The following is a 24,359-nucleotide window of genomic DNA, read 5'->3' as shown; positions in this document are numbered from 1 at the left end:
ACCTCCCAGGGTCACATGGAATTAAATGAGGCGATACACTGTGATGAGCTCGGTACACACTGGCATAGAGTCTGTAGGTAAATGGCTGCTTGAGTTAGGAGGATGATACTGTCATTCTTAATTTAAGTGCCAGAAAAAAACTGCATGATAATAATTCAAATGCTCAGCTTTCATGATAAAGTCTGATGAGTAATACAGTATAATATATAATAATAAAATAGGTTTATGTAAGAATATAATTCAATACCATACATGATAGAATGCATTAGGTAGCCAACATACTGGTTGCATTTACTGAGCACTGTGTACCCACCCTGTTCTAAGCATGTCACATGTATTAACTCACTGAACCCTCATGTCAGCCCTCTGTGGTTCTATTATTAACCTATTTCATCGGAGCAGAAACTAAGGCACAGGGAGGCTGAGTAACATGCCCATATCATACAATGACAAAGTCACGGTGGTGGGACTGGAACCCAGGTGGCTGGCTGCAGAGTGTCCCATCCTTGGCTGAAAAAGTCAGAGGATCAGACCACCACCCTGAAGCCTCTGCCCACAGCTCTCCCTCGCTCTCCAACAGCAGCCCCCGAGACTGTCCGCTGCTTGCCACAGGCTGTCAAAGCAAATCTTTCCTTTGCAACCTACATTGGACCTATGATCTATGCCTACTTACATTTTCAACATACCATTTCTATTTTAGTCTGCACAATCCTCATCCCCTATTGTGTAAAGATTTCTTGATCACCCCAAGGCACTGCTTTACCCTTTAAGGGGAGACCCTTATTTCTGGAATCTGGTCAAAGAGTTCATACTCCCCTGCCCACAGGGGTTCTCAGTCTGCCTATTTCTAGATGTGTTGCTTTTGAAGCCTGAGCAAGCAGAGTGTTGTAAATGGTGGCAATGACACTCTTGGCCTTTACTTGCAGGCGCACAAGCCACAGCGCCCACGTTCTGATGGGGTCATGGGACTTACAGACCCTCCCCTGCTTTGGAAGTCAAGTTCTGCTTTTGTCTGTTTTATATACTTAGGCTTCATGTAAAGTTTCATTTGAAAAGGGGTCCTGTTTTAAAAGATGTTTGAAAACCACTGAAAAGTCCTAACATATTTGGAATTAGAGAATGTATATTAAAGAAATGCTTGGAAACCACAGGGTTCAGTCCTTGCTTTTCCTAGAGTGAGAAAAGACCACCAGGCGGGACCAGAGGCTGTCCCTGTGCCCCGCCCTCAAGCCGGTTGGATGCCTCTGAGGACCCAGTGAAGGCAGGTTTCTGTCCTGACCACCCTGTTTCTCCCAAAAGTTGCCTTTTGGCCTGCCAAGGTCATAAAGAACATTCTTCCCCAGAGGACAGGTGACTCTGCTGGGTGACCAGGACAGGGCACGCTGTCAAGTTCCAACAAGCCATTATCCAACTTCTGGAGTCTTTCAAATCAGGAAAATAACCACAAAACCATGGTGAGCTCTTAACTCTTCCTGAGAGCCCTCCTGGGTAACAGGAAGCAGGACATAGCAAAGACAGCTGGACTGTGCAGAGCCTTACCTGTTTTTCAATGAAAGCGTTGATTCTCTGCAGCATCCCTTCACAGGTGAATTCGTATGGCATGTACGGCTCAATCTGAGGAAACGGACATGGTATCACAAGTGGAAGGCAAGGAATACGAGACACTTACCCAGTCTTCCACTGACTCGCTCACACTCAGGGGCCAATCCTGTAGTCAGCCTTGTGGAGGGTTGTAATTATGAACTCGGAAGAGACCTGGGCTCACAACCTCACTGCTCCTTACTAACTGTGGGATCCTGAGCCAATTACCTCCTGTCTCTGAGCCTCAGGTTTTCATGTGGAAAATGGTGACCAGAAAAACCCACCTCTTTGAAGTTGTGGTGAAGATTATGTAGGGGGGAAAAAAGTAAAGCACTTAGTTCAGCATCTAGCACAGAGAAGGCATTCAGCAAATGGTGGGGAGAATCACTCTGAGGAGGTAAGCCCCCTGGGGCAGCATCTGCCGCTGCTGGGCTGTCTTTGCCTCTCAGTGCTGAGCAGGGTGGCACATACAGGAACTCAGCATTTGCCCAAACAGCTGTTGAGTGAATGCATGCTCACTGCTCTGAGACAGGCACACGATGAGTGGTTTAAGCACCCATGATGGTGACAAAAGCATTCTTCTACTTTCGTAGGTGAGACTGACATGTGCTGAAAACTATAATATGTGGTAAAAAAAGAAAAAAAAACAGTGATAAAGTGCCACAAAGAGTTCATGTAGAGGGTCCTAGGAGATTGGAAGGTCAAAGCAGACTTATGCTCATGCTGGGCTGTCAAGGTCAATGGGGATCCCAGCAAGCCAAGGTGCAGAAGGTATTCCAAGTAGAGTGAGTAATATGAGATTAGACACCAAAGAAGACAGCTGGAGGGTAGAGCTCAGAGTCAGAGAGGCTGGAGACAAGGCTGGGAAGAGGTTCACTGGATTTCCACAAAAGTGTTGAGATCTCTAGGCTAAGGAGCCTGGACTACATTAGAGGGTGGCCAGAGACCCAGAGGGAGCTTTGCTGGGTGGGGAGGCAGACTGATCAATACTGTGCCACTGGTGGGAAAGGGAGAATGTGAGTTTGATCCCGCTCCACAGTGCTTTGCCAGCATTGTGAAGCCTGTGTTTGTGGGGCAGCCAGCCAGCATTTCCAACCTGGAATGGAAATTTCACTTGGCGGAAAACCATTGGCAAACAGCGTGTTACAGCTTCCTAGAGCCTGACAGCACTGTCGGCAGTCGGAGACAGGGGCACCGTCACCATCCCCCTCTGAAGTCTACACTTGCCTATCTTGAGACCACAGGGTAGAGAACTGGACAAAACATCTATGAGCTGAACATGGGACAACTGGTAGAGAAGACATTCTTCTGTGGGTACACACGCAGTTGGCTTCAAGGCAGCCTCTCTTTTTTTGTGTTAATTTACACACTACATTTTAAATCTTAAACTGTGATTGCTAATTTCATATCTCCAAACATACAACTAGATGGTGCACCACACAAGTGGTATCTCACCATCTCTGCAACATCCATCCAAACTGAGCTGAAAGAGGGGGAGCGTTAAGCATTATAGAATGAGGACATGACTACTCTGCAAGAACAGAGGTCATTCTGTTCCTAGATAGTTCATTTCTGAAAAGTTCAAAATACTTTGAAAACTGACTTCCCTGTTCTGAGCTTGTGCCTTCTCATCTCAAGCTTTTGCACTTGTTGTGTCCTCTCTAACCCTGACATAGCCCTTCATACCAAATGTAAACTTTATCTTTTCTTTTAAAGGTTATTTATACATTCAATCAGTGGGTGATTCCAGAAGCTTCCTATAACTGGCCTAGAGACATGTCTTTTTTCAAAGGTTCATAGAAGAAACAAACAAACATTGACAACAGAGGACTTGGCACACTGGGCTCATTTATAGGGAGACAAGTAGAACTTCCAGAGTGAAATAAACAAACGTCAGTGGTCATCTGTCATGAGACAGCAGCTCCAGTCATGTGGTAGGAAGCAGGCTGACACTCGAGGGCCATTCCTACAACATATCCAAAGGGTATCCATTGGAAATGGAAGTGAATTAGTTCAAAGGGCCTAATGTAGCATAAAAAAATAGTTCTTCCTGTATTGTCCTAGCAACCAAACTCAGTTTAACCAAAGGGAAGCTGACTCATTCACTGCTTTGTGGTCCAGTTCACTGTTTTAAAAGACACAAAGCTGAACAATTTTCCCTTAAAGGAAAAGCCAAAAAAATGAAATTATATTAAGCCACCTCTGCCACCCTGAGTTGCACTAGCCATCCTGCTGTGGACAGGAGCAGGATGCCCAGCTCTGGGGTTGAAGAACACTAGTGAGCCTCTGATGTAGAAGTTGTTATGCAGATTGGAGGGTGTGAGTGAGAGAGAGAGGGAGTTTTCTGCATGACACTCCTTCAGGAACAAGTCAAGGCTACTTTGAGGGATGGAATGAAAGGAAATGCTGAAACCACAACCAGTCACTGAGAAACCCAAGCAGGGCCAGTTGTGGAGCGGCTGGGTTCTTGGTCATCCTGCTCTGTGGAAAAAGGACTGCCATTCACATGGCCACGGGAAGGATGACTGCTGGCTGCACTGTGCAGGCCCTTGGCTTTGGAAACTTGCCATTACCTTCTCCTCCACTGTCTCTGTGTTTTAATCTGGAAACTTTCTATTGAGAAGTCTTCAAAGCTCACTGATATTTTCCTCTCCTGTGTACAGTCTGCCGATAAGCACACTGAAAGAGTTCTTCATTTCTGATACTGTACTTTTCAGTACTAGCTTTTTGTCATTTGGCTTTTAAGAAGTTTCCACCTCTCTGCTGAAATTCCCCATCTCTTTGTTGTTTACTGGTTTCACCAAGGCTTTTAATGTATCTATCCTAGCATTTTAAAGTTGCTGTGTGATACTTCCAACATCTGGGCCATCTCTAGGTCTAGTTTTATTCAGTTTCCTCTCTTAATGATGAGTCATGTTGTCTTGCTTTTTTGATTGTCATGTAATTTAAACATTGTAAATTAAAGATGAGAAAGCTTTACACCCAATTTCTGACCCATTTCTTACCAGTGGAAGGGTTTTAATGACAATCGTTGTGTAGTAATCTCATTCTTTACTTCATCTCTTTCATATTCTTACCTTTCCCTTTAGTTCATTTCATGCTATTCTCTCCCTTTCATCTTCTGTATTATCCTAACAAACTAGTCAAAAAGACTTAGTGTCAATCCAGATTTTACTGTTTATGAATTGTGTGATCTTGAGTAAATTAGTTAATTTCCTTCAATCTTAATCTTCTCAACTGCAGAGGGAGTAAAAGGGATAAGGCTCATAAAGGTATACAAATTCTAGATGTGTAGAAAGAGGTTCTCTCTGCCTATCAGCTACAATAATTACTTTTTTTTTAAACAAGTGTCCTTACACAGTTTTTGGAATAAGGTAAAAAAGGCTGATGAGTGTGGAGCACTAAAGTTTCCACAGAGTGAACAGAGCCTGCATCATGCGGGAGTGAGCGGTGCCCACTCCTAGTGCTTTATGTGCCAGGTTTCCCCATTTGACTTCTGATTGACCAAAGGGATCTACTATTGAAAAAATGTGTGGACTCCATGATCCAAGGTTTTCTATCTCTATATTAGCTTTTACACTACTCCACTTAAGGGGGATGTGCACTTAACTAAGTATGTGGGTTGTGGTGAGTCCTGCAAAAAGATACGAGGGAGTCCTAACTCCCAGTACCCGTGAATGTGATCTTATTTGGAAATAGGGATTTTGTAGGTGTAATCAAGTTAAGATGAGGTCACAGTGGATTTGAGTGGGATCTAATCCAATATGACTGATGTCCTTATAAGAAGTGAAGACAGACAGACAGACAGACACATACACTTAGGGAGGCTACCACGCCATGACGAAGACAGAGGTTAAAGTGCTGTAGCTGAAAGTCAAGAACACCTGAGCCACCAGAAGGTGGAAGACACAAAGGGACCATGGTCCCGCCGACATCTTAATTTCAGACTTCCAGCCTCTAAAACTGTCACAAAATATATTTCTGTTTTTTAGCCACCAAGTTTGTGGTTCTTTGTTGTGGCAGTTCCAAGAAACTAATACACTAAGGAACTTGGAGACTTAGAAGAGAGACCTTCAATCTCCACAGGAATGACTTTCTGGTGGGGAAGCTTTAGATGTGCGGGGGATGCTCTGATGGAGTCCAGTGGTACCACACTCCACTCGGCACTCTACTGGCTTGGCCACCAGATGTCTGGGGACTTCTGCCCTAAACTGTTAAGGCCAGGATTGACATCATCTGTCGTGAATGGGAACTCCGAGAAGTTACACCAAAAGTCAGCAACCACCCCCTCTCCAGAGGGGGCAGAACATGGTGAGGCATAGCTGTGCTCTTGTTCCCTTGGCGGTGTTTTGAGTGAACTGAAACTGGCAGTTCAGTGGGCCACACACATTTCATTTCTCAGAGGGGAAAGATGGCTTTTTACATGAGTTAACAACCAGTCCTCATGGGATTCGTGCTTTTCCAGGCTCGTTCCTTTACTCACACTGGGCTTGGAACTCATGCCATTCTGACCTCACTTCTCAGTTTAGCTTTGCAAATTCTTGCTCATCCTGTAAGACTTAATTCAATGCTGCAATTTCCAGAAAGTCTATTCCAACTTACACTCCTCAGTCTTTGGCATGTTAATGGCACTGAACATATTCTGCAAACATCTATGCCTCCCTCTCTCTATCCATTGGGTCAATCACTAAGCTGGGTATTCAGAATACAGAAAGTTAGACAGATGCATTCACTGCCCTCATGTTTTTAGAGTTTAGTGGAAATCAAGACTATCAATGACAAAAATAAGAGTAGTATATTATTATAAAAATAATACTAATATTGACTTAATAATACTAACTAACCACATACCATGTGGTAGACACTGCTGTAAGCTCTTTGTGTTCATTATCTCATTAAATCCCCACAACTGCCCTCTAAAGTACACAATATTAACCTACATTAGAGATGCGGAAACTGAGACTCAAAGGCTAGGTAACTGCCTGACGGGATGCTGCTAGCATGTGGTGGAGCTGCAACCCAAAGCCAAACCACCTGATTTTGGTCTGCCTTCACAACCATGCCTATACTGCTTCCCTTAACAAATCATAACAGAATGGAAAAAGTGCTCTGATAGGATGAGTGCAGGGGAAAGGTACACATGACAGAAGCCACCACAGTCCTGGGGTTGGCAGAGAGGATAACTTAAACTACTCGTGCTTGGTGGTAAGCTTCCAACATGCAGGAAGCCAGCCTTGACTAGGTTTATGGAAGCCAGCGTCCCCTGGAGAGGCTCAGAAGGTGCTCGGTGCACAGTTGGTACTTAGTAATACGTCTGCTGAATTGATCAAGAGAGTCCACAGATGTTAGTTACTTATACACAATTCTAGAAAATGTTTAGGTAGAAAAGCCAAATAAATGGATGCAACATAAAAGCACAGCCCAGGAATATTTCCTTAAACATTCCTCATCCTTACTTTTTTTTAGAAGATCAAGTCTATCTTTTTGGGTCTTTGTGGGGGTCACATCAATAGGTCCCTGAAGGAAGTACTACGATCCAAGTAGTACATAGTACTATTCCTATGTCTGGGACCCGGGAGTCATGTCAAAGGGTTTTAGAACCATGCACACATCTGGACACCAGCTCTGTTCCCATTTCACAGAACACTCATGAAATCCCCAGGCTGAGTCCAATGGCTTGGCTATTTTCTGATGTCAGGGTTAAGCTGACATGGAAATGTTTTAATTACTCAAACAAAGGTCCTGTGATACACCCCACACTTTTCAGTTCACATTACAAATGGGGAAAATGATATAAAAGAAAGAACCTTCTGATTTAGAATTGCTTTCACTGCATCCTCAACTTCGTCCTGATTGCCGAGGTCAACAGTCCAGACGTGTGGCTGGCCGATGAAAACTTCAGCATATGGATGCTGAGATGTCAGCTAAAAAAAGAAAAGATAAAACATCTGAGTTTCATATACACTTAAAAAAAAACCCTTCTGTGCTAGATGAAGTGTTAGGCTTTTTATGGTACCCAGTTGTACATGCACAAGTAACAAGATACTATTTTTGTCCTTTCTTTACTATCAAAACCTCCTAAGCAAACTACTAGTAGATAACAAGAAAATAGTGATAGCTCCACATTTTTTTGACCCGGTGGGACATTTCTTGGGCCCACCCAGAACCACCTGTACACACAGGCACAGCATTAACAGATACAGATGAGGAAACTGAGGCAGTGCCTGCCTGGACACCCAACAGGTTCATGTGGAATGTTTTAAAAGACAGGTGCCCAGGGCTACCCTGAGTCCTTTGAGATGGGACTTCAGGACTTTGGAGGGGCCCTAGGAGGCCCTAGGATGGGTGGCGTGTGGGCCACAGCCTTGTCTGAGGCTGTGCAACAGCCCTGGTGATGGCTCCACATCTTCCACCTGACTTGGAAAGAAGAGTTAGAGTCATAACCAGGACACATAGAGGATGTTACAGGTGGCCCCAATCCCTCAATATCACAAGAAATAATGAAGATTTGCTACCCACCATCATGTCCCAGCCCTGAAATCACCCAGAGCAAACTTGTGTATGTTAAAAGCCAGTTAAGATAGGCAGGTAAGCATAGGAAAATTACAATAAAGGCTTTAAAGTCATAGGAGGATGGATAATGGCACATATAAAAGGTGACAGAAAGAGAAATAATGCCAGAAGACCAGGGAATTTTGGAATGGTTTTCAGGAATAATCATTAGCATAACACTGAAGACTCAGTATTTATAAAGACAATCTGGATTCAGAAAAGCAAGGAAAGGTGGTGTCTACTCTGAAGAGGGCTTTATTTTAAGAAGGAAGGGTGGTCAAAGAAGCCCAGTATGAGCACTGGTAAGTCTCAGCTCTCGAAAACCCCTTTCTTTGAGAGAGCTAAATTCACCCGTCAAATGTGTTTTCCACCTTATTCTTGTATCCCTTGAAGGCTGTGGTGTGAAGGGAGAATTCTGGGCATTTGTGAGAGCAGGTTCAGTTCTCACAAACACTGGGGGTGCTGCCCTTAATGGTTGGGGCGAGACCAGGGAGGTCAGACACTGCACAAAGCGCATGGCAGTCCTGTACAACCTGAACGGTCCGCTTCCCACACAGCCTTCACATGCCCTGCCAGGCTTTCCTGTGGGATCACAGGATCTAGCTCTTTGGCACAGCTTTTATATACACTGACTTTGCTAGGAACATGATTGTCACATAAATCAAGGGATGTCTGTTTTATTTGGAATGTCACCAATAAGCTGATTCCATTTCAGAAAAATGGCAGCAAAGTCAACATTGTTCAGATTATTTGAATCTCCAGTGCGACATACCCAAATGATCTGTATTTGCAGCTACCCCATTAATGTCAGTTAATGTTAATTACATACAAGTATGTAATTATGTACGTACTTGTATGTGTGTATATATAGGAACTTTCTTATTTAGCTTCTCTTTCATGTCAATTATAAGCAAAAAAAGACCTGACCAGATTCAGCTGCATGTTTTATTCCTTTTAAACACAAACTTACTCATTGAGAAGAGGAACAAGATGTCATGATGTCTTCCAGCATAGTTCTTGGGTATAGATTAGTATTTCTTGACTACATATATACTGAAATATGCATTACCTTATTATAAATTATTTTGCTTTCATTTCTCTCATATTAGAGTTAGAGAATCATTCTTTTTTGAAACCACATATGTAGGCAGGGTATATTATTTACAAATTTCATTTCAGGGAGAAAAGTAGATGTTATATTATTTTTGTAATAAAAGGAGGTGTTGCAACTGGTAGGGCTGGGTCCCTTGCTTTAAGGGCCCAGATGGCTCTTTCTTTTGTTCAGACCCCCGTATACTCAAGAGGACTGAATGATTTGACGGGCACCTCTCCATCTTGCTCATGTCACCGTTCTCTGTGCCCTACCACTCAGATGGCGTGTATGCACTTCTCAGGGTATGTGAGTTACGGAGTCTCAGCTCCAAGCCTTCCCTGGCATGCTATCAGGAAAACCACTGAGGTGCAGGTACCCTAAACTTTGCTCCTGCCTTCTCCACCAGTCACGGCCCTTGCTACCCTGTTCGGTTCTCCTTTCTTCTGACAGGCAACCCCTTGTGCTCAGACTCCTGGTTAGTAATAGACCCTACAGAATGCTTACAGGCTCATGGAGCCATAAAAACATTTGTTTCCTTCAGCACATATTTTAGTTTCAAGGTGTATGATGAAGCCCCTGGCTAGGCCAGATACTGTGCTAATCACCTGCACGTGCATTATTTATCAGGTTTCCTGTGTATCAACGAGGGTTCTAAGGGTTAGAGGGGGTTACAATTCCCTAAGACCACATGGCTAAAAAGTAGCTGAGCAAATCCAAACCTAGATCCTTCAACAACTTATTAGCATTAGAAAGAAAGAAAAATGATGATTATTAGTGGTGCTATTGGGTTCTTAAGGCAAAGGCCAAATGAAGTCCAATGTAAATACTAGCCTTTTAATCATTCTCTTAAAAGTTGCCAACCTAAAAAAATCCCATGCTGAATTTATGCCTGTACTAGACCTTTTCTAAAGATAAGAAAATGTCACGCCATATTCATTTTGTGGCCTGGATATAGATTAACAAACTACACAATTAATTCTTACAATGGAATCAGGGCAAAAGTTGGCATGAATGTCACTATTTAGCCACTTACATATCAGCAGTCTCTCTCCCCTACCCTTTATAAGGTCCTCACTTATTTACAAGGTTCTTTTAAGTTCCTGGAAAACATAAAATGCTGAGCCATTACATTTTACTAATTTACATTTATTAAGAGTTACTTAATTTTATGAGTAAGGCATTTTGTGATTCATTATTCCTCCCCCACCCTTCGAATGAAGTTACGTTCCTTCTTGTTAATTTATTGAGAATTGTCTGATCTCAGCTACTTCCTTGACTATCATTCAGTAAATTTACTGGAGTATACTTTGTAAAGGTAATGACAATCTTATTAAATATGAGACATTACTTTAGAGCGGCTATTAAATCTCCAAGGAGGACATGAATTCTCTTCATGGGGAAAAAAACAACAGCAACAACTCTGAAGCCATGGAATTCAAATAGTTTACAAGGTATCATGATAATGATAAAAAACCCCCACTAATATGTTTCCCAAAATAAAGGTAAAAATCCAATTTATGTTGCATTTAAAGTATGACTTGAACCAAGCACATTACTGATGCTATTATAGAACTTGCTCCCTTCAGTGTACATCATGGTCTTAGAAATTCGTCCAATGGAAAAAATAACGACAGACAAAGTATTTTTGTTTTCTAAAAACAAAGAAAAATCTAGATGTTTCTTCTCTTCAAAGGAGGCAAAGAAGAGACATATATGCAATTTATATGGATCAATTGTCGCTTAACCTGAAAGATAAGCATAGGCACAAAAAGACAGCTATAGTTATATACACTTCTGTTGAAATTCTTCTATTTGCTAAGGGAAAAAAAAGATAATTTCTAGGGATTTTTGACCCTTAGAAATCTGTAGATCTGTTGATACCTGTTTCCTAATTAACAGCATCTTTGATTAGGGGCATTTTTGGTCTTTGCAAGCCAAACGAGCAAAGTCCTGTGGCCCACCTGGCCCTAATGTCAAGTTCATTGGCCCCTCTCAAAACTATGTGATATTGCTGGCTCCCAGCCTGCTCTCTGGATTGTCTCCAGCAAAGGAAGAGATGAACATCAGATAGAACCTGCCCTTTTGCATAAAGTGATGTGACCTTGGGTTCCCTTCCAGCTCATCAACATTCATGCCTCTGAAGCTTAAAATCCCACTTTCCTTCTATTCCTTAAAGGCACAGCACCTCCACCATCCGTTCTCAGCACATTCTCTACCTGGCACAACTCCAAATTAACTTCCCTCCTTAATCTACTTTACTATTGCTTTATGCATTTTGGTTGATTATCCAACTGTCTTACCACTTTTCCATATAAAATTATGAGCTCCTAGAAAGCAGGAAATGTGTCTTAACTAGTTCCCCCAAATGTGGTGACAAGCACCATGGACTGCATAGAGCACAATGTATATCTGTCAACTGATCTTCTGCATCCTGGCCCTCCCATGGGAGCCCAGGACCCATGGGTCATCTGTGTGAGGTCACTTGCTGGGAAGGTGTTGAAAGGACCCCAAAGTGCCCTTTTAACTAGTCTCATTCAAGCACTGGCAGAATCATCTGAAGGGAGAGGGGGAACCAAATGCCAGGGGTTGAGAAGGCAGCTTCAATGCCTATTCTCTTTTTAAGTCATGAAGAATGAAAACCCTCCATGATCTCGACAAAAAGTACATTAATAAATGATGACAACTAATAGAAAACAGTGATCATGCTTTTCTCAGTAACTTCATACTGGCTGATCTGATCTATGTATTATTATGTGATTCACTGGGAAATAGACTGTATTTAATTGTCCTACTTTGTTTTTGTTTTTTTTTTTTTCAGGAAAAAAGTACTCACTTGTAACCAAGTGTCATCAAAATCTTCAGAATTATCACTAACAAAAAGGTGCTAGTTGCCAACACAGTCTACGATACTTCTGATTAATCATTCCTCAAAGGCTTATACATAGAAACTGCAGGAAGAAAAGAGATGGGTTTCTTTGCTTTTCAGGCATTTAAAACAAGTCATGAGATCCAAGATGGCAGAAGAGTAAGTGGAAGCTACACTAACCTCCACCCAAGAACAGCCTGGAATTACAACTAAATTGTAGAAAAATCATCCTAAATAACCAACTGAACACTGCCTGGAGAGAAACCTTACAACCACAGACAGACAGAAGAAACCACATCATCACAACGAGACTGGTAGGAAGTGTGGAGGAAGTCTGAGAGGGCTGGCTGGGCTCCCACGGGCATCAGCTGGGGTTCCAGAGGGATATTTCAGTGGCTGGGAGGTTTCCCCTGAGAAGTGTGGGGTCTAAACCCCAAGCTGGGCTCCCTAGCCTACAGCACAAAAGTCAGAAAGGAACCCAGATAACATCCAGCTGTGAAAGGCAGCAGAGGTTCTGTCTGTCAGGGGGAGATAGCTGGAAATGCAGAGTGCCTCTTAAAGGGACAATGGCAAAAATTTCATTTGCAGCCACTTATTTGGGCTCTGGCAGAGGGAGGACAGAGTGGACTAGAGATGCTTGAGGAGAGTCTGAGGTTGGTGGCTCTGGGGAGAGAACTGAGGGAACAGCCACCATACTGCCTGTGCCGAGTTCTCCCCATACTGATTGCAGTGGCCATCTTACTCAGGCAAAGCAACCCCCTCCAAGTGGCATCGGCCTGAGGGGAAGCAAGAGCCCTGCCCACAGGAGTTACTTTGCCCTATCCTGTGGAGCTTAAGCCAAGGTGCTGATTACAGCATTATTAGCTTAACAATTGATCTGTTTAAAGCTGATTAGTTTAACAAAGAAGCAGCCAGAATGGAAGACAAAGATCCCAATGAAAGAACAAGAGAATTCTCCAGAAGAAGAACTAGATGAAATGGAGGCAAGCAATTTATCAGACATTAAGTTTAAGAGTAATGACTACAAGGATACTCAACAGCGTGAAAAAAAGAAATAGAAACCGTAAGAAAGGACCAGTCAGAAATAAAGTATGCAGTATTTGAAGTAAATAATACATTGGAAGGAATAAACAGTAGGTTAGATGAAGCAGAGAATCGAATCAATTATTTGTAAGACAAGGTAGAAAAAGACACCCAGGCAAAGCAGCAAAAAGAAAAAAAACTTTAAAAAATGAGGAGAGCTTAAGGAACATTTTGGACAACATGAAGTGTAACGACATCTGTATTATGGGAATACCAGAAGGAGAAGAGAGTGAGCAAGGGATTGAGAACCGATTTGAAGAAATAATGACCGAAAACTTCCCTAATCTGGTGAAGGAAAAAGTCAAACAAGCTCTGAGAGTCCCAAAGAGGTTGGACCCAAAGCAGCCTACACCAAGATACATCATAATTAAAATGACAAGGATTAAAGACAAGAAGAGAATCCTAAAAGCCACAAGAGAAAAGCAGGTAGTTACCAGTTAGGCTGTCATCTGATTAGTCAACAGAAGCATTTCAGGCCAGAAGGGAGAGGCATGAAATATTCAAGGTGATGAGAAGCAAGGAAGGACCTATACCTAAGGCTACTTTACCCAGCAAGGCTATCATTTAAAATTGAAGGAGAAATAAGGAGCTTCCCAGACAAGACAGAGCTAAAGGAGTCTGTTAATACGAAACTAGTACTGCAACAAATGTTAAAGGGCTTGGCTTAAGAAGAAGAAAAAGAGAAAGAAAAATAAAGATACAGAGGAAAATAGTCTGATAATAAAATGGCATTACATACATATCTATTAATAACCTCCTTAAATGTAAATGGCTTAAACATTCTAACCAAAAGACAGAGAGTAGCTGAATGGATAAGAAAACAAGATATATAGCCTCCAAGAGACCCATGTCAGATGAAAAGATATACCATACTAAAAGTAAAGGGATGTAAAAAGGTATTTCATGCAAATGGAAAAGAAAAAAAAAACCCTGGGGTAGCAGAACATATATCCAACAAAATAGGCTTTAACACTAAAGCTATAGTAAGAGACAGAAAAGGACACTACATAATGATAAAGGGAAGGATCCAACAAGAAGCTATAATCCTAGTACACATTTATGCACCCAACACAGGAGCACCTAAGTATGTGAAGCAAATCTTGACAGACATAAAAGGAGAGAGTGACAGAAATACAGTCATAGAGATCTTAACACTTCATTAACTTCAATGGACAGACCTTCCAGGAAGAAAATCAAGGGGACAGTGACTTAAACGACACACTAGATCAAATGGATTTAATTGATGTCTTCAGAGCATTTCATCCCACAACAGCAGAATATGCATACTTTTCAAGTCCAGGGAGAATGTTTTCTAGGATATAGACTACATGTGAGGACACAAAACAAGTCTCAATAAATTTAAGAAGACTGAAATCATATCAAACCTCTTCTCTGATCACAATGCTATGAAACTAGAAATCAATCACAAGAACACTGAAAGACACACAAAGACATGGAATCTAATAACATGATATTACACAATAAATGGGTCAACGATAGGATCAAGGAAGAAATCAAAAGATACCTTGAAGCAAATGAAAATGAGGATACAATGATCCAAAATTTGTGGGACACTGGGAAAGCAATCCTAAGAGGAAAATATCCATAGCACTACAGGCCTATTTCAAAAAACAAGAAAAAGCTCAAACGAACACTCTAACTTTACACTTAAAGGAACTTGAAAAAGAAAAACAAAGTCCAAAGTGAATAGAAGTAAGGAAGTAATAAAGATCAGAGCAGAAATAAATAAAATAGAGTCTTAAAAATGATATAAAACATCAATGAATCCAAGAGCTGGTTCTTTGCAACGATAAACAAGATTGATAAGCTTTTAACCAGACTCATCAAGAAAAAAAAGAGAGGACCCAAATAAATAAAATCAGGAATGAAAGAGCAACTGACAACTGACATCAAATAACAACTGACACCAAAAAGTACAAAGGACTATAAGAAAATATTATGAAAAATTATATTCCAACAAACTGGACAACCTAGATGAAATGGATAAATTCCTAGAAACATACAATTCTCAAAAATTAAATCAGGAAGAATCAGAGAATCTGAATAAACAGATTATCCCTAGTGAAATTGAAGCAGTAATCAAAAAACCCTCCCAAAATAAAAGCCGTAGGCCAGATGGCTTCACAGGTGAATTTTACCAAACATTCGAAGATCTAACATCTCTGCTCAAATTATTTTATAAAATTCAAGAGGAGGGAAGGTTCCCAAGCTCATTTTACGAGGCCAGAATTACCCTAATTCCAAAACCAGATAAAGACACTACAGTGAAAGAAATTTATAGGCCAATATCCCTGATGAACATAGATGCTAAAATCCTCAACAAAATATTAACAAACGTAATACAGCAATGCACCAAAAAGGTCCCACACCACAATCAAGTGGTATTTATTCTGGGAGTGCAAGGTTGGTACAACATTTGCAAATAATAAATGTGACTAACCACATAAACAAAATAACGTATAAAAATCATACGATCATATCAATAGATGCAGAAAAAGCATTTGATAAAATTCAGCATCTATTTATAATAAAAACTCTCAGCAAAGTGGGAACATACCTAAACATAACAAAGGCCATATATGACAAATCCACTGCCAGTATCATACTCACTGGGCAAAAACTACAAGTGTTCCCCTTAAGATTGGAACAAGACATGAATGCCTGCTTTTACCTCTTTTATTCAACACAGTACTGGAAGTCCTAGCCACAGCAATGAGATCAGAAGAAATAAAAGGCATCCACATTGGAAAGGAAAAAGTAAAACTGTCATTAGTTGCAGATGACATATTGTACATAGAGAACCCAAAAGATTCCACCAAGAAACTACTAGAACTGATAAATACATTTGGCAAAGTAGCAGGATACAAAATTAATATCCAGAAATCAGTTGCACTTTTATATGCCAATAATGAACTAACTGAAATGGAAATTAAGAAACCAATCTCATTCACAATTTCTTCAAAAAGAATAAAATGCCTAGGAATAAACCTAATCAAGAATGTAAAAGACCTGTACATGGAAAATTATGAGACAGTAAACAAAGAAACTGAAGAAGATACAAATAAGTGGAAGCACATACCATGTTCTTAGAAAAAATTAACATCATTAAAATGTCTATACTACCCAAAACAATCTATAGATTCAACACAATTCCTATCAAGATTCCAATAACTTATTTCACAGAACTAGAACAAATATTTCAAGAATTTATAGGGAACCACAAAGGGCCCTACATACCAACAACAGTGATTCTGAAAAAGAAAAACAAAGTTGGAGGAATTATGCTACCTAATCTCAAATATACAAGGCCATAGTAATCAAAACAGCATGGTACTGGCATAAAAACAGACACCTAGATCCATGGAACAGAATAGAAAGTGCAGAAATAAACCCGTAACTTTATAGTCAATTAATATTTGACAGAGGAAGCAAGTACATACAATGGGCTAAGCATAGTTTATTCAATAACTGGTGTTGCGAAAACTGGACAGATATGTGCAGAAGCATTAAACTAGACCGCCTCCTTACACTACACACAAGAATAAATTCAAAATGGATCAAACACTTAAATGTTAGACCAGAAACCATAAAAATCCTAGAAGAAAACACAGGCAGCAAAATCTTTGACATTCCTTGTAGAAATTTTTCTTGGGTCTATCTCTCCAGGCAAGGGAAACAAAAGAAAAAATAAACAGAACTACATTAAACTAAAAAGTTTTTGCAGCGCAAAAGAAATCGCCAACAAAATAAAGAGACAACCCACAAAATGGGAGAACCTATTTGCTGATACGTCTGGTAAGGGATAAATATCCAAAGTTTATAAAGTACTTAAAAAATAACACCAATAGAACAAGCAACCCTATCAAAAAATGAGCAAAGGACCTGAATAGACACTTCTCCAAGGAGGACATACAGATGGCCAACAGACATATGAAAAGATGCTCAAGGTCACTAATCAACAGGGAAATGCAAATTAAAACCACAATGAGATATCTACTACCTGTCAGAATGGCTATCACCAATAAATCAACAAACAACAAGTGCTGGCATGAATATGGAGAAAAGGCAACCCTTTTGCACTGTTGGTGGGAATGCAGGTTGGTGCAGCCACTGTGAAAAGCAGTATGGAGGTACCTCAAAAAATTAAAAATCAATCTACCTTTTGACCCAGGAATCCCACTTCTGGGAATATATAAGAAGGAACCCAAAACTCTAATTTGAAAGAACATAAGCACCACTATGTTAATTGTAGCCTTATTTACAATCACCAAGATATGGAAGCAGCCCAAGTTTCCATCAACAGATGAGTGGATAAAACAACTATGGGACATTTACACAATGAAATACTTGTTGGCTGTAAAAAGAAAATTTTACCATTTGTGACAGCATGGATAGACCTGGATAACATTATGCTAAGTGAACTAAGCCAGTCAGAGAAAGACAAATGCCATGTCACTCTATGTGGAATCTAATGAATAAATTGAACTAACAAGCAAAACAGAGGCAGACTCATAGATGGAGAGCAGGATGACAGCGGGGGTGGAGGTGAGGTTATGAAGTGGAGGGACTGAAGAAAAAGGAAAAGGACTCATGGACATGGACAACAGGGTGGTGACTGCTGGATGTAAGGGGACTAAATGGTAATGGGAAAAATACAATAAAGATAAATAAAAAGATGCAGTGTCTGTGAAGTACAATAAAGTGAAGTGTAAGAAAATGAAAATAAAATAAAATAAAACAAGTCATGATGAGGGCAAAGAAAATCACTAATAGAGTACCACAATAATAATTGCTACAGGCAAGGTCCACTGACACACAGTAAAAATAAGTGGGCAAAAGTTTGAGGAGAACCAGGATATTTGCATCATATCAAAGTATTTTCCCCAATATAAAGACAAATAGTAACTGTGCAGTATTACCTTATTGTTACTACCATAACCAAGTGATCAGGGTTAACATCACCTGTAATAAGAGACACTGACACGATGCCCCTGCTGACATGACACACCGAGAAGGGCACGGTCACCTCTGTGGTATTACTGCCAAAACGTGAGCCCTCACACGAGTCCTGAGAGTACATCAGCCAAAGCCACTGAAGGACAGTGTACAAAAACAGAGCTATACTCTTTCAAAATGTCAAGGTCATGAATGACAATGAAAGGCTGAAGAATTGTCATAGACTGGAGGAGACTAAGGAGACATGACAGTTAAGTGCAATGTGAGATCCTGAATTGGATCCTGGAACACAAAAATGATATTAGTGAAAAAAACTGGTGAGGTCTGTGTAAAGTTTGTAGTTTAGATAATACTATGGTACCAACATTAATTTCTGTGTTTTAAAAAGATTTATTTATTTCTAGAGAGAGGGGAAGGAAGGGAGAAAGAGGAAAAGAGAAACATCACTGTGTGGTTGCCCCTTGTGCGCCCCCAACTGGGGACCTAGCTGGCAACCCAGGCATGTGTCCTGACTGGGAATTGAACTGGTGAACCTTTCAGTTCGTAGGCCGGCGCTCAATCCACTGAGCCATGCCAGCCAGGGCCCAATGTTAATTTCTTAGTTTTGATAACTATTATTGTTTTGTAATATGTTACCGTTAGAAGAGGCTGAAAGAAGGATTACCCAAACTCTGTACAATTTTTCCAACTTTTTGTTAAAACTAAAATTATTTCAAAATACATAAAAAGTAAATTTTGACAATTCTACTTATAGGTACACACCCCAAAGAAGTGAAAGCAAGGACTCAAGCAAATTCTTGCATACCAATGTTCAGAGCAGCATTGTTCACAACAGACAAAAAGTGAAAAACAAACAACCCCAAAAATGGCAAGATAAAAGGTGGTATATACTCATAGAACAGAATGTTATTCACTCTTAAAGAGAAACGAACCTGACACAGGCTTCCACCTGAACAAGCCTTGAAAACATCACGGTAAGTGAGATATGCCAGTCACAAAGGACAGATACTGTATAATTCTACTTATATTAGGTATCTACAGTTTGTAAGTTTATAGAAAGAAGAAAGGTTACCAGTGGCTGTGGAGAGGGGAGGATATAAAGTTACTGCCTAATGAGTATAGTTTATGTTTGGGATGATAAATAAGTTCTGGAAATCACTGATGGTTGGACAACATGGGTATCTACTTAATACCAGTGAATTGTACACATAAAAAATCATTAAAATGGTCAGTTTTACATTATGTACATGTTATCACAAAAAAGTAAAAACATAGAAAATTACAAATAATTATACTATGTATAAAGAAATAGAACTCCAGAGATTTCCTTTGCCTAAATTAAAACATAGGGATCATTTATTCGTTCATATTTTCTATCCCAAATACCAAAGTTGTGAAGAGGTCGGCCACTCGAGAAGGCAGAGATCCCTGCACTCAGACGTTCTCAGTGCCGGGAGCGCCTTTCCAGGCCTCTCCAAAGAACCACTCTTCAGTGCCAGACTGCACATGGGCCCTGGGTGCAACTCAGGAATGACCTTCCAAAAGGAAACTACTCCTCAAAACGAAGAATTCAGATTTGTCACATTAGCAGAAGAAAGAGCAAGCAAGTAAACACACCCAGTGAACCCTTGTCCAAGGTTATCTCGGCCATAAGTTCAGCTTTTTGAGGATCATCTGTGGATCTTGTTACTCTTCCTTCACTTCCTTTGACCATTTCAGCAATGATTAGGAGGTTCAAATAAAAGAATTCTGAAAATAAACAACTCTATAAATTGGTAAGATTGCTAATAAGTAAAGAATACTCATGGAAAAGGCATTTTATGTAGTATCTGGGGGTGGGGGAGAGTCGACCCAGAAGTGTACAGAAGTAGCAGAACTGAAAACCAGCACTGCTACAGGTGGTTCTGTCATGGGAGGGCTGCCCAGCAGTGCAATGCCCAGCAGAAGGCCCCAAAGGTCAAGGCCACGGAAGGATGCCAAGACTCAGAGGCTTCCTCCCTCTAGACCTGAATAATAAAAAAATCAATGTCATGGTTTCTTGCACACACCAGTTTCTGAGCAGAAAAACACCCAGCTTGGTCACTCACAGGCTCCAAAGGAGTTTTGTTTATTGTCCCAAATCAAATCTGACTGCCTCCAATGGTGATTCATTATTCCCCTCTGTGGATTTTCAAGAGGATCTCTGAAGGCAATTCAAATGAAGCTTCTGCAAAGGCTGGATCACTTCTCAGGGTGGTGCCTTCTGAGGGTGGGCTAACGTAGCAGGCACACTACTTCAGTCACCCACGATACATCCTATTTCTCCAAGTGGATCTTTTTTCAAGGACCCCACAACTCATCATGGAGAAGAGGTCTTTCAGGAACACCTGGTAACCAGATGACTTCCTTATTCTACAACTAAACATTCAGAAAACCAGAGTTCAGCTCATTCAGCTGGGGATGTCTCTTTGAATTAAGATAGATAGTTGGGGCAGAGTGAAGAAAATCCCACACTTTGCCCTGACTGGTGTGGCTCAGTTGGTTGGGTATCGTCTCACAAAGTGAAAGGTTGCCGGGTTTGACTCCTGGTCAGGGCACATGCCTAGGTTGCAGGTTCGGTCCCTGGTCGAGGCATGTTCAAGAGGCAACAGATTTATGTTCCTCTCTCACACTGATGTTTCTCTCCTCCTTCTCCCTCCCTTCCCCTCTCTCTAAAAATAAATAAATAAATACATATAATCTTCTAAAAAAAAAACCCCACACTTTGTGGAGAGGCAGAAATCGATTCAAACCCTGGTGCTGCCACTGCCTGGCGCTGCTCACTCCCCTAAGGGGAGTCATCATGTGCTTCCTCTCTGAGCACCTGCACACCCTCTTTCCACCCACCTGTGTTAAGTGAAGTTGATAACACCTGCTGTCCAAGGCTATTAGCTTAAATGGGCTCCTAGCATTCAATAAATAGCCATTATCATGTTATTGAAAGTAAAAGGATTTTAAGAGATGCTTACCTCTCTCAGTGTTGGTTTGCCAATGAAAAAGTCTGTGTTTTTGCTGCTTTTGGGTGGGTTGAACTTTGGATTCAGAAAAGCACATCCATTTGCGATGGCTTCCAGGGGAGCTGGGCCCTCATAAGGAAACCCAAGTCCAACGAACAACTGCAAGACAGAAAAGCACACTACGTGTAAGCACATTGGTCAGAAATGGCGTCCTTGGCTCACAGGGGGCTGTTCAGTGCCCCATTCCTGTGCGGAAGCCTCAGAAACTCGGCAGGGCCCCCAGGCACGGGGCGGGGGGGGCCAAGGGCCAAGAGAAGTCAGCTTTCATAGGGACCAGGGACCTCCCAAGGCTCACGGTGCTGCTCAGGTCATTCCTTTCTCCTTTGCTTAAAAAGTAAAGAAGTGTTGGGATGGGCTGTTGAGGAGGGAGGAAAGAGGGGGTATTAAATGAATAAAAACAACAAAAACCAAAATGCAACAATCATCTTTCTGTAACTCACCAGGAGACATGGTTGGAAAAACACTTGCTTAACTAAACAGAAGGTTTCTTCATTGAACCAAAGGAACAATAGGCCCTTTCAGTGATGATGGGCAGAGGGACAGAAAGGTCACTTGGTAGTTTGATTACAGTTCAAATGGAGCTGCTTTACAATGATGGTCGGTCAGTAAACACAGGTTTTCATAATGGGGTTTTCACTTGGAGACACCAACATCTTGGTTTTTATTTTCCCCTCAATGTGTGGCGGCAAGGGTGCCAGGCTGCTAGGCGGGCAGGGCTGCTTCCTCCTCCAGCAGGCAAACCGTGTGCCTTCCCCACAGCAGACAATAGATGGCAGCAAAAACACACCATCAGAGTCCTGCCGGCCACCGCAGCCGGGAGCAACTGTGACAAAGGGGAGTTGCTGCAGTTCAGTGGCACTGATTCCTGGGTCCAGAAATGAAATAGCTCATGGAAACGCCTCACTGCGATTCCTCACGGCAGGACATTTCACACTGCTGGAGGGCTGCAGGTTATCGATGGGCAGGGCCCAAGCCTGGGCTTGGTGAGCTGTGAGCTCTCCCTACCCCCATCGAGAGCCAGTCCTGAAATCACTCCCGTCTCCAGAGGCACATCAAGTGACAAAGGATAACTGGGCTCCAGGGCATTGTTTTCTTCTGCCACCACACTGAGGAACACCTGACTGGCCAGGCCCCGGGAGGGAAGGGAGGACACAGCAGAACTGAATGAGGCTGCCAGCTAGATCCTCCTTCCCCCAGCCCTCCCCACCCCACAGCAATCCTGCCTTTGCAGCTGCTTTAATTGAATGATTATTTAGAGTGTTTCTGCTTAGGGAGCCCTGAGTCCAGGCTGCTGGCTTCTCTGGGCAACAGTGGAAGACACAGAATGTATGTGTTGGGCACACAATTCCAGGGCCAAACATTGAGCATAACCCATATTGGACACATTGGACAGTTATGTAGCCCCTGAGGGAATTTTTCCATGGCAAGAAACTAAGATCTCTGGTTTTCAGGAGAGATCCTTTATCCTATAACTGTATATTCTTTTGCACAGGACAGGGTACTTAACCGTTTTCTTGTTTGGAGGAATAAACTTTCATTTCCCACAAATCTTTAGACCACTGGCTACACTGTCAGAAACATCCATGAGGGCATGAGGCGGGGGTATTTAAAGAGGAAACAGGCTTTGAGAGGCCAGCAGAGCTCCTACTGCTGGCTGGGTCATTTCTCTACGGCAGAACCACTGAACACACGGGGGTGGAGGGATACACGGAAGCAAGAGCCTGATAGCTGTAAGATCCAAGGTGCATCTTCATGCTGTTTGGAAGCCCTGTTTCTGGATCCTACTCTTATTCTGTAGCTAACAGGAGTGAGACTATCAGAGAGAATTTTTGTGTATAGGGTGTGGCCTGAGCATGTGCCTCAGTGGGGCTAGGCCAATAGCAACAGAAGAAATGGAAAGAAATGGGGAAGTACTAGTCCCAAGACATCCCAGCTTTGTTAAATATGAAGATCCAGGGCTCCCATCCTTGAGGCTTTGATTTCTATGATCTGTCTTCCCATCCGATTTTGGGGAGGATGTACCAGCTGTACAGGAGAAAGATGACCTCTGTCAGGCTGAGGTTGGGCACAGGAAGGTACAGGGCTTCCAGATCCCTTTGAGAAGAAAGATGCTGGAAGATGCGGATGAAGTTTTCATGCAGACACGTTTGATCTGAGCCCGGAGCTCAGTGTTTCCTGGCCTCTGAGAATCAGGGCCTGCCATAAGGAGCTGATACCTTCATCAACTCCAAATTGCAAAGAACTTTGGAGGAAATGCAGGAAACACAATGCTTGTCTATTTAAACAGAAAATCCTGGAAAAAAATTAATTAGCTCCTTCAGACCAACCAATCTGAACCCATTAATTAAAAGGATTTGAGGCTCTTGCTTAATGGACTTGAATGTGACCTAGGTTTAATTATATCTGAAGAACAATTTGCACCATCTCTTCTGCCCTCCTGGCACTGGAATATCTCAGTACACATAAAATAAACACTTTGGGCTAACTCTCCAAAGCTTCACAATTTTAGAATGAAGCTTAAGCAAATATCACACAATTTCTTGGCAATGAGTGTTCTCATCACACAAATTAGAAATGCATTGCTTGGAAACACAAAATAACAATTTTTTGTTCTGTCAATAAGCAAAAAAAATTTGCATTCATTTCCTTTGACATTACAATGGACCTGTGAGGTCAATCAAACAGCACACTTGAGTTTTGAATGACAAGGGAGGGCAGAGAGAGTTTCATCACCATCAAGGGGCATTCCATAAACCTCTGAGTGCTTCTGGCTTTGCCACACACTTGCACCTTAACCACACCAAATCACTTCTCCCCCTGAACCTCCCACTTTATCTGTCGTTCTGCCCACTTCCCGACTTCCTTAGCATGGGGGCAAGAGACACACTCCAAGAATGCATTCAAGTGCAGAGGCTTAAGTCTCAGGAGGAAATGTGGCATCTTTTATTTATGCTTCATCTGGCCGTCAGTAGCCCAGAATCTAATGACGATATTCCAGATGACAGAACAGTGCCATGGCTGCAGCTCTGGCTCCATCAATGAGCATTTCTAAACAGAGGGATTACATGCTCTAAAATTAAATTTCTGAACTAATACGAAGCAAGAGAGAACAGATGAAGCACCATATGTTTTATTCATGGCACAAGATTGGGATATTCCTATATATCAACAA

General features: G+C 41.7%; 1 protein-coding gene across 5 annotated transcripts in view; it reads right to left on the bottom strand.

Moving 5' to 3' along the window:
• The window catches only part of MGAT5 (alpha-1,6-mannosylglycoprotein 6-beta-N-acetylglucosaminyltransferase), a 341,618-nt gene that overhangs the window by 21,133 nt on the left and 296,126 nt on the right, over positions 1-24,359 (bottom strand). For all 5 annotated transcript variants that reach the window (XM_045825932.1, XM_045825930.1, XM_045825931.1 and 2 more), the window contains 3 exons: positions 21,140-21,286; positions 7,389-7,505; positions 1,540-1,614 (listed from right to left, as the gene is read on the bottom strand). In XM_045825932.1, the coding sequence (XP_045681888.1) occupies positions 1,540-1,614; positions 7,389-7,505; positions 21,140-21,286 (339 nt within the window). The remainder of the gene's footprint in view (positions 1-1,539; positions 1,615-7,388; positions 7,506-21,139; positions 21,287-24,359) is intronic.

The sequence above is a fragment of the Phyllostomus hastatus genome, unplaced genomic scaffold (genome assembly GCF_019186645.2).
Source record: "Phyllostomus hastatus isolate PE091 unplaced genomic scaffold, TTU_PhHast_1.1 phas_scaffold_60, whole genome shotgun sequence".
Classification (NCBI taxonomy): domain Eukaryota; kingdom Metazoa; phylum Chordata; class Mammalia; order Chiroptera; family Phyllostomidae; genus Phyllostomus; species Phyllostomus hastatus.
The sequence above is the reverse complement of the archived record's forward strand: the minus strand, read 5'-3'. Positions and strand labels throughout refer to the sequence as shown.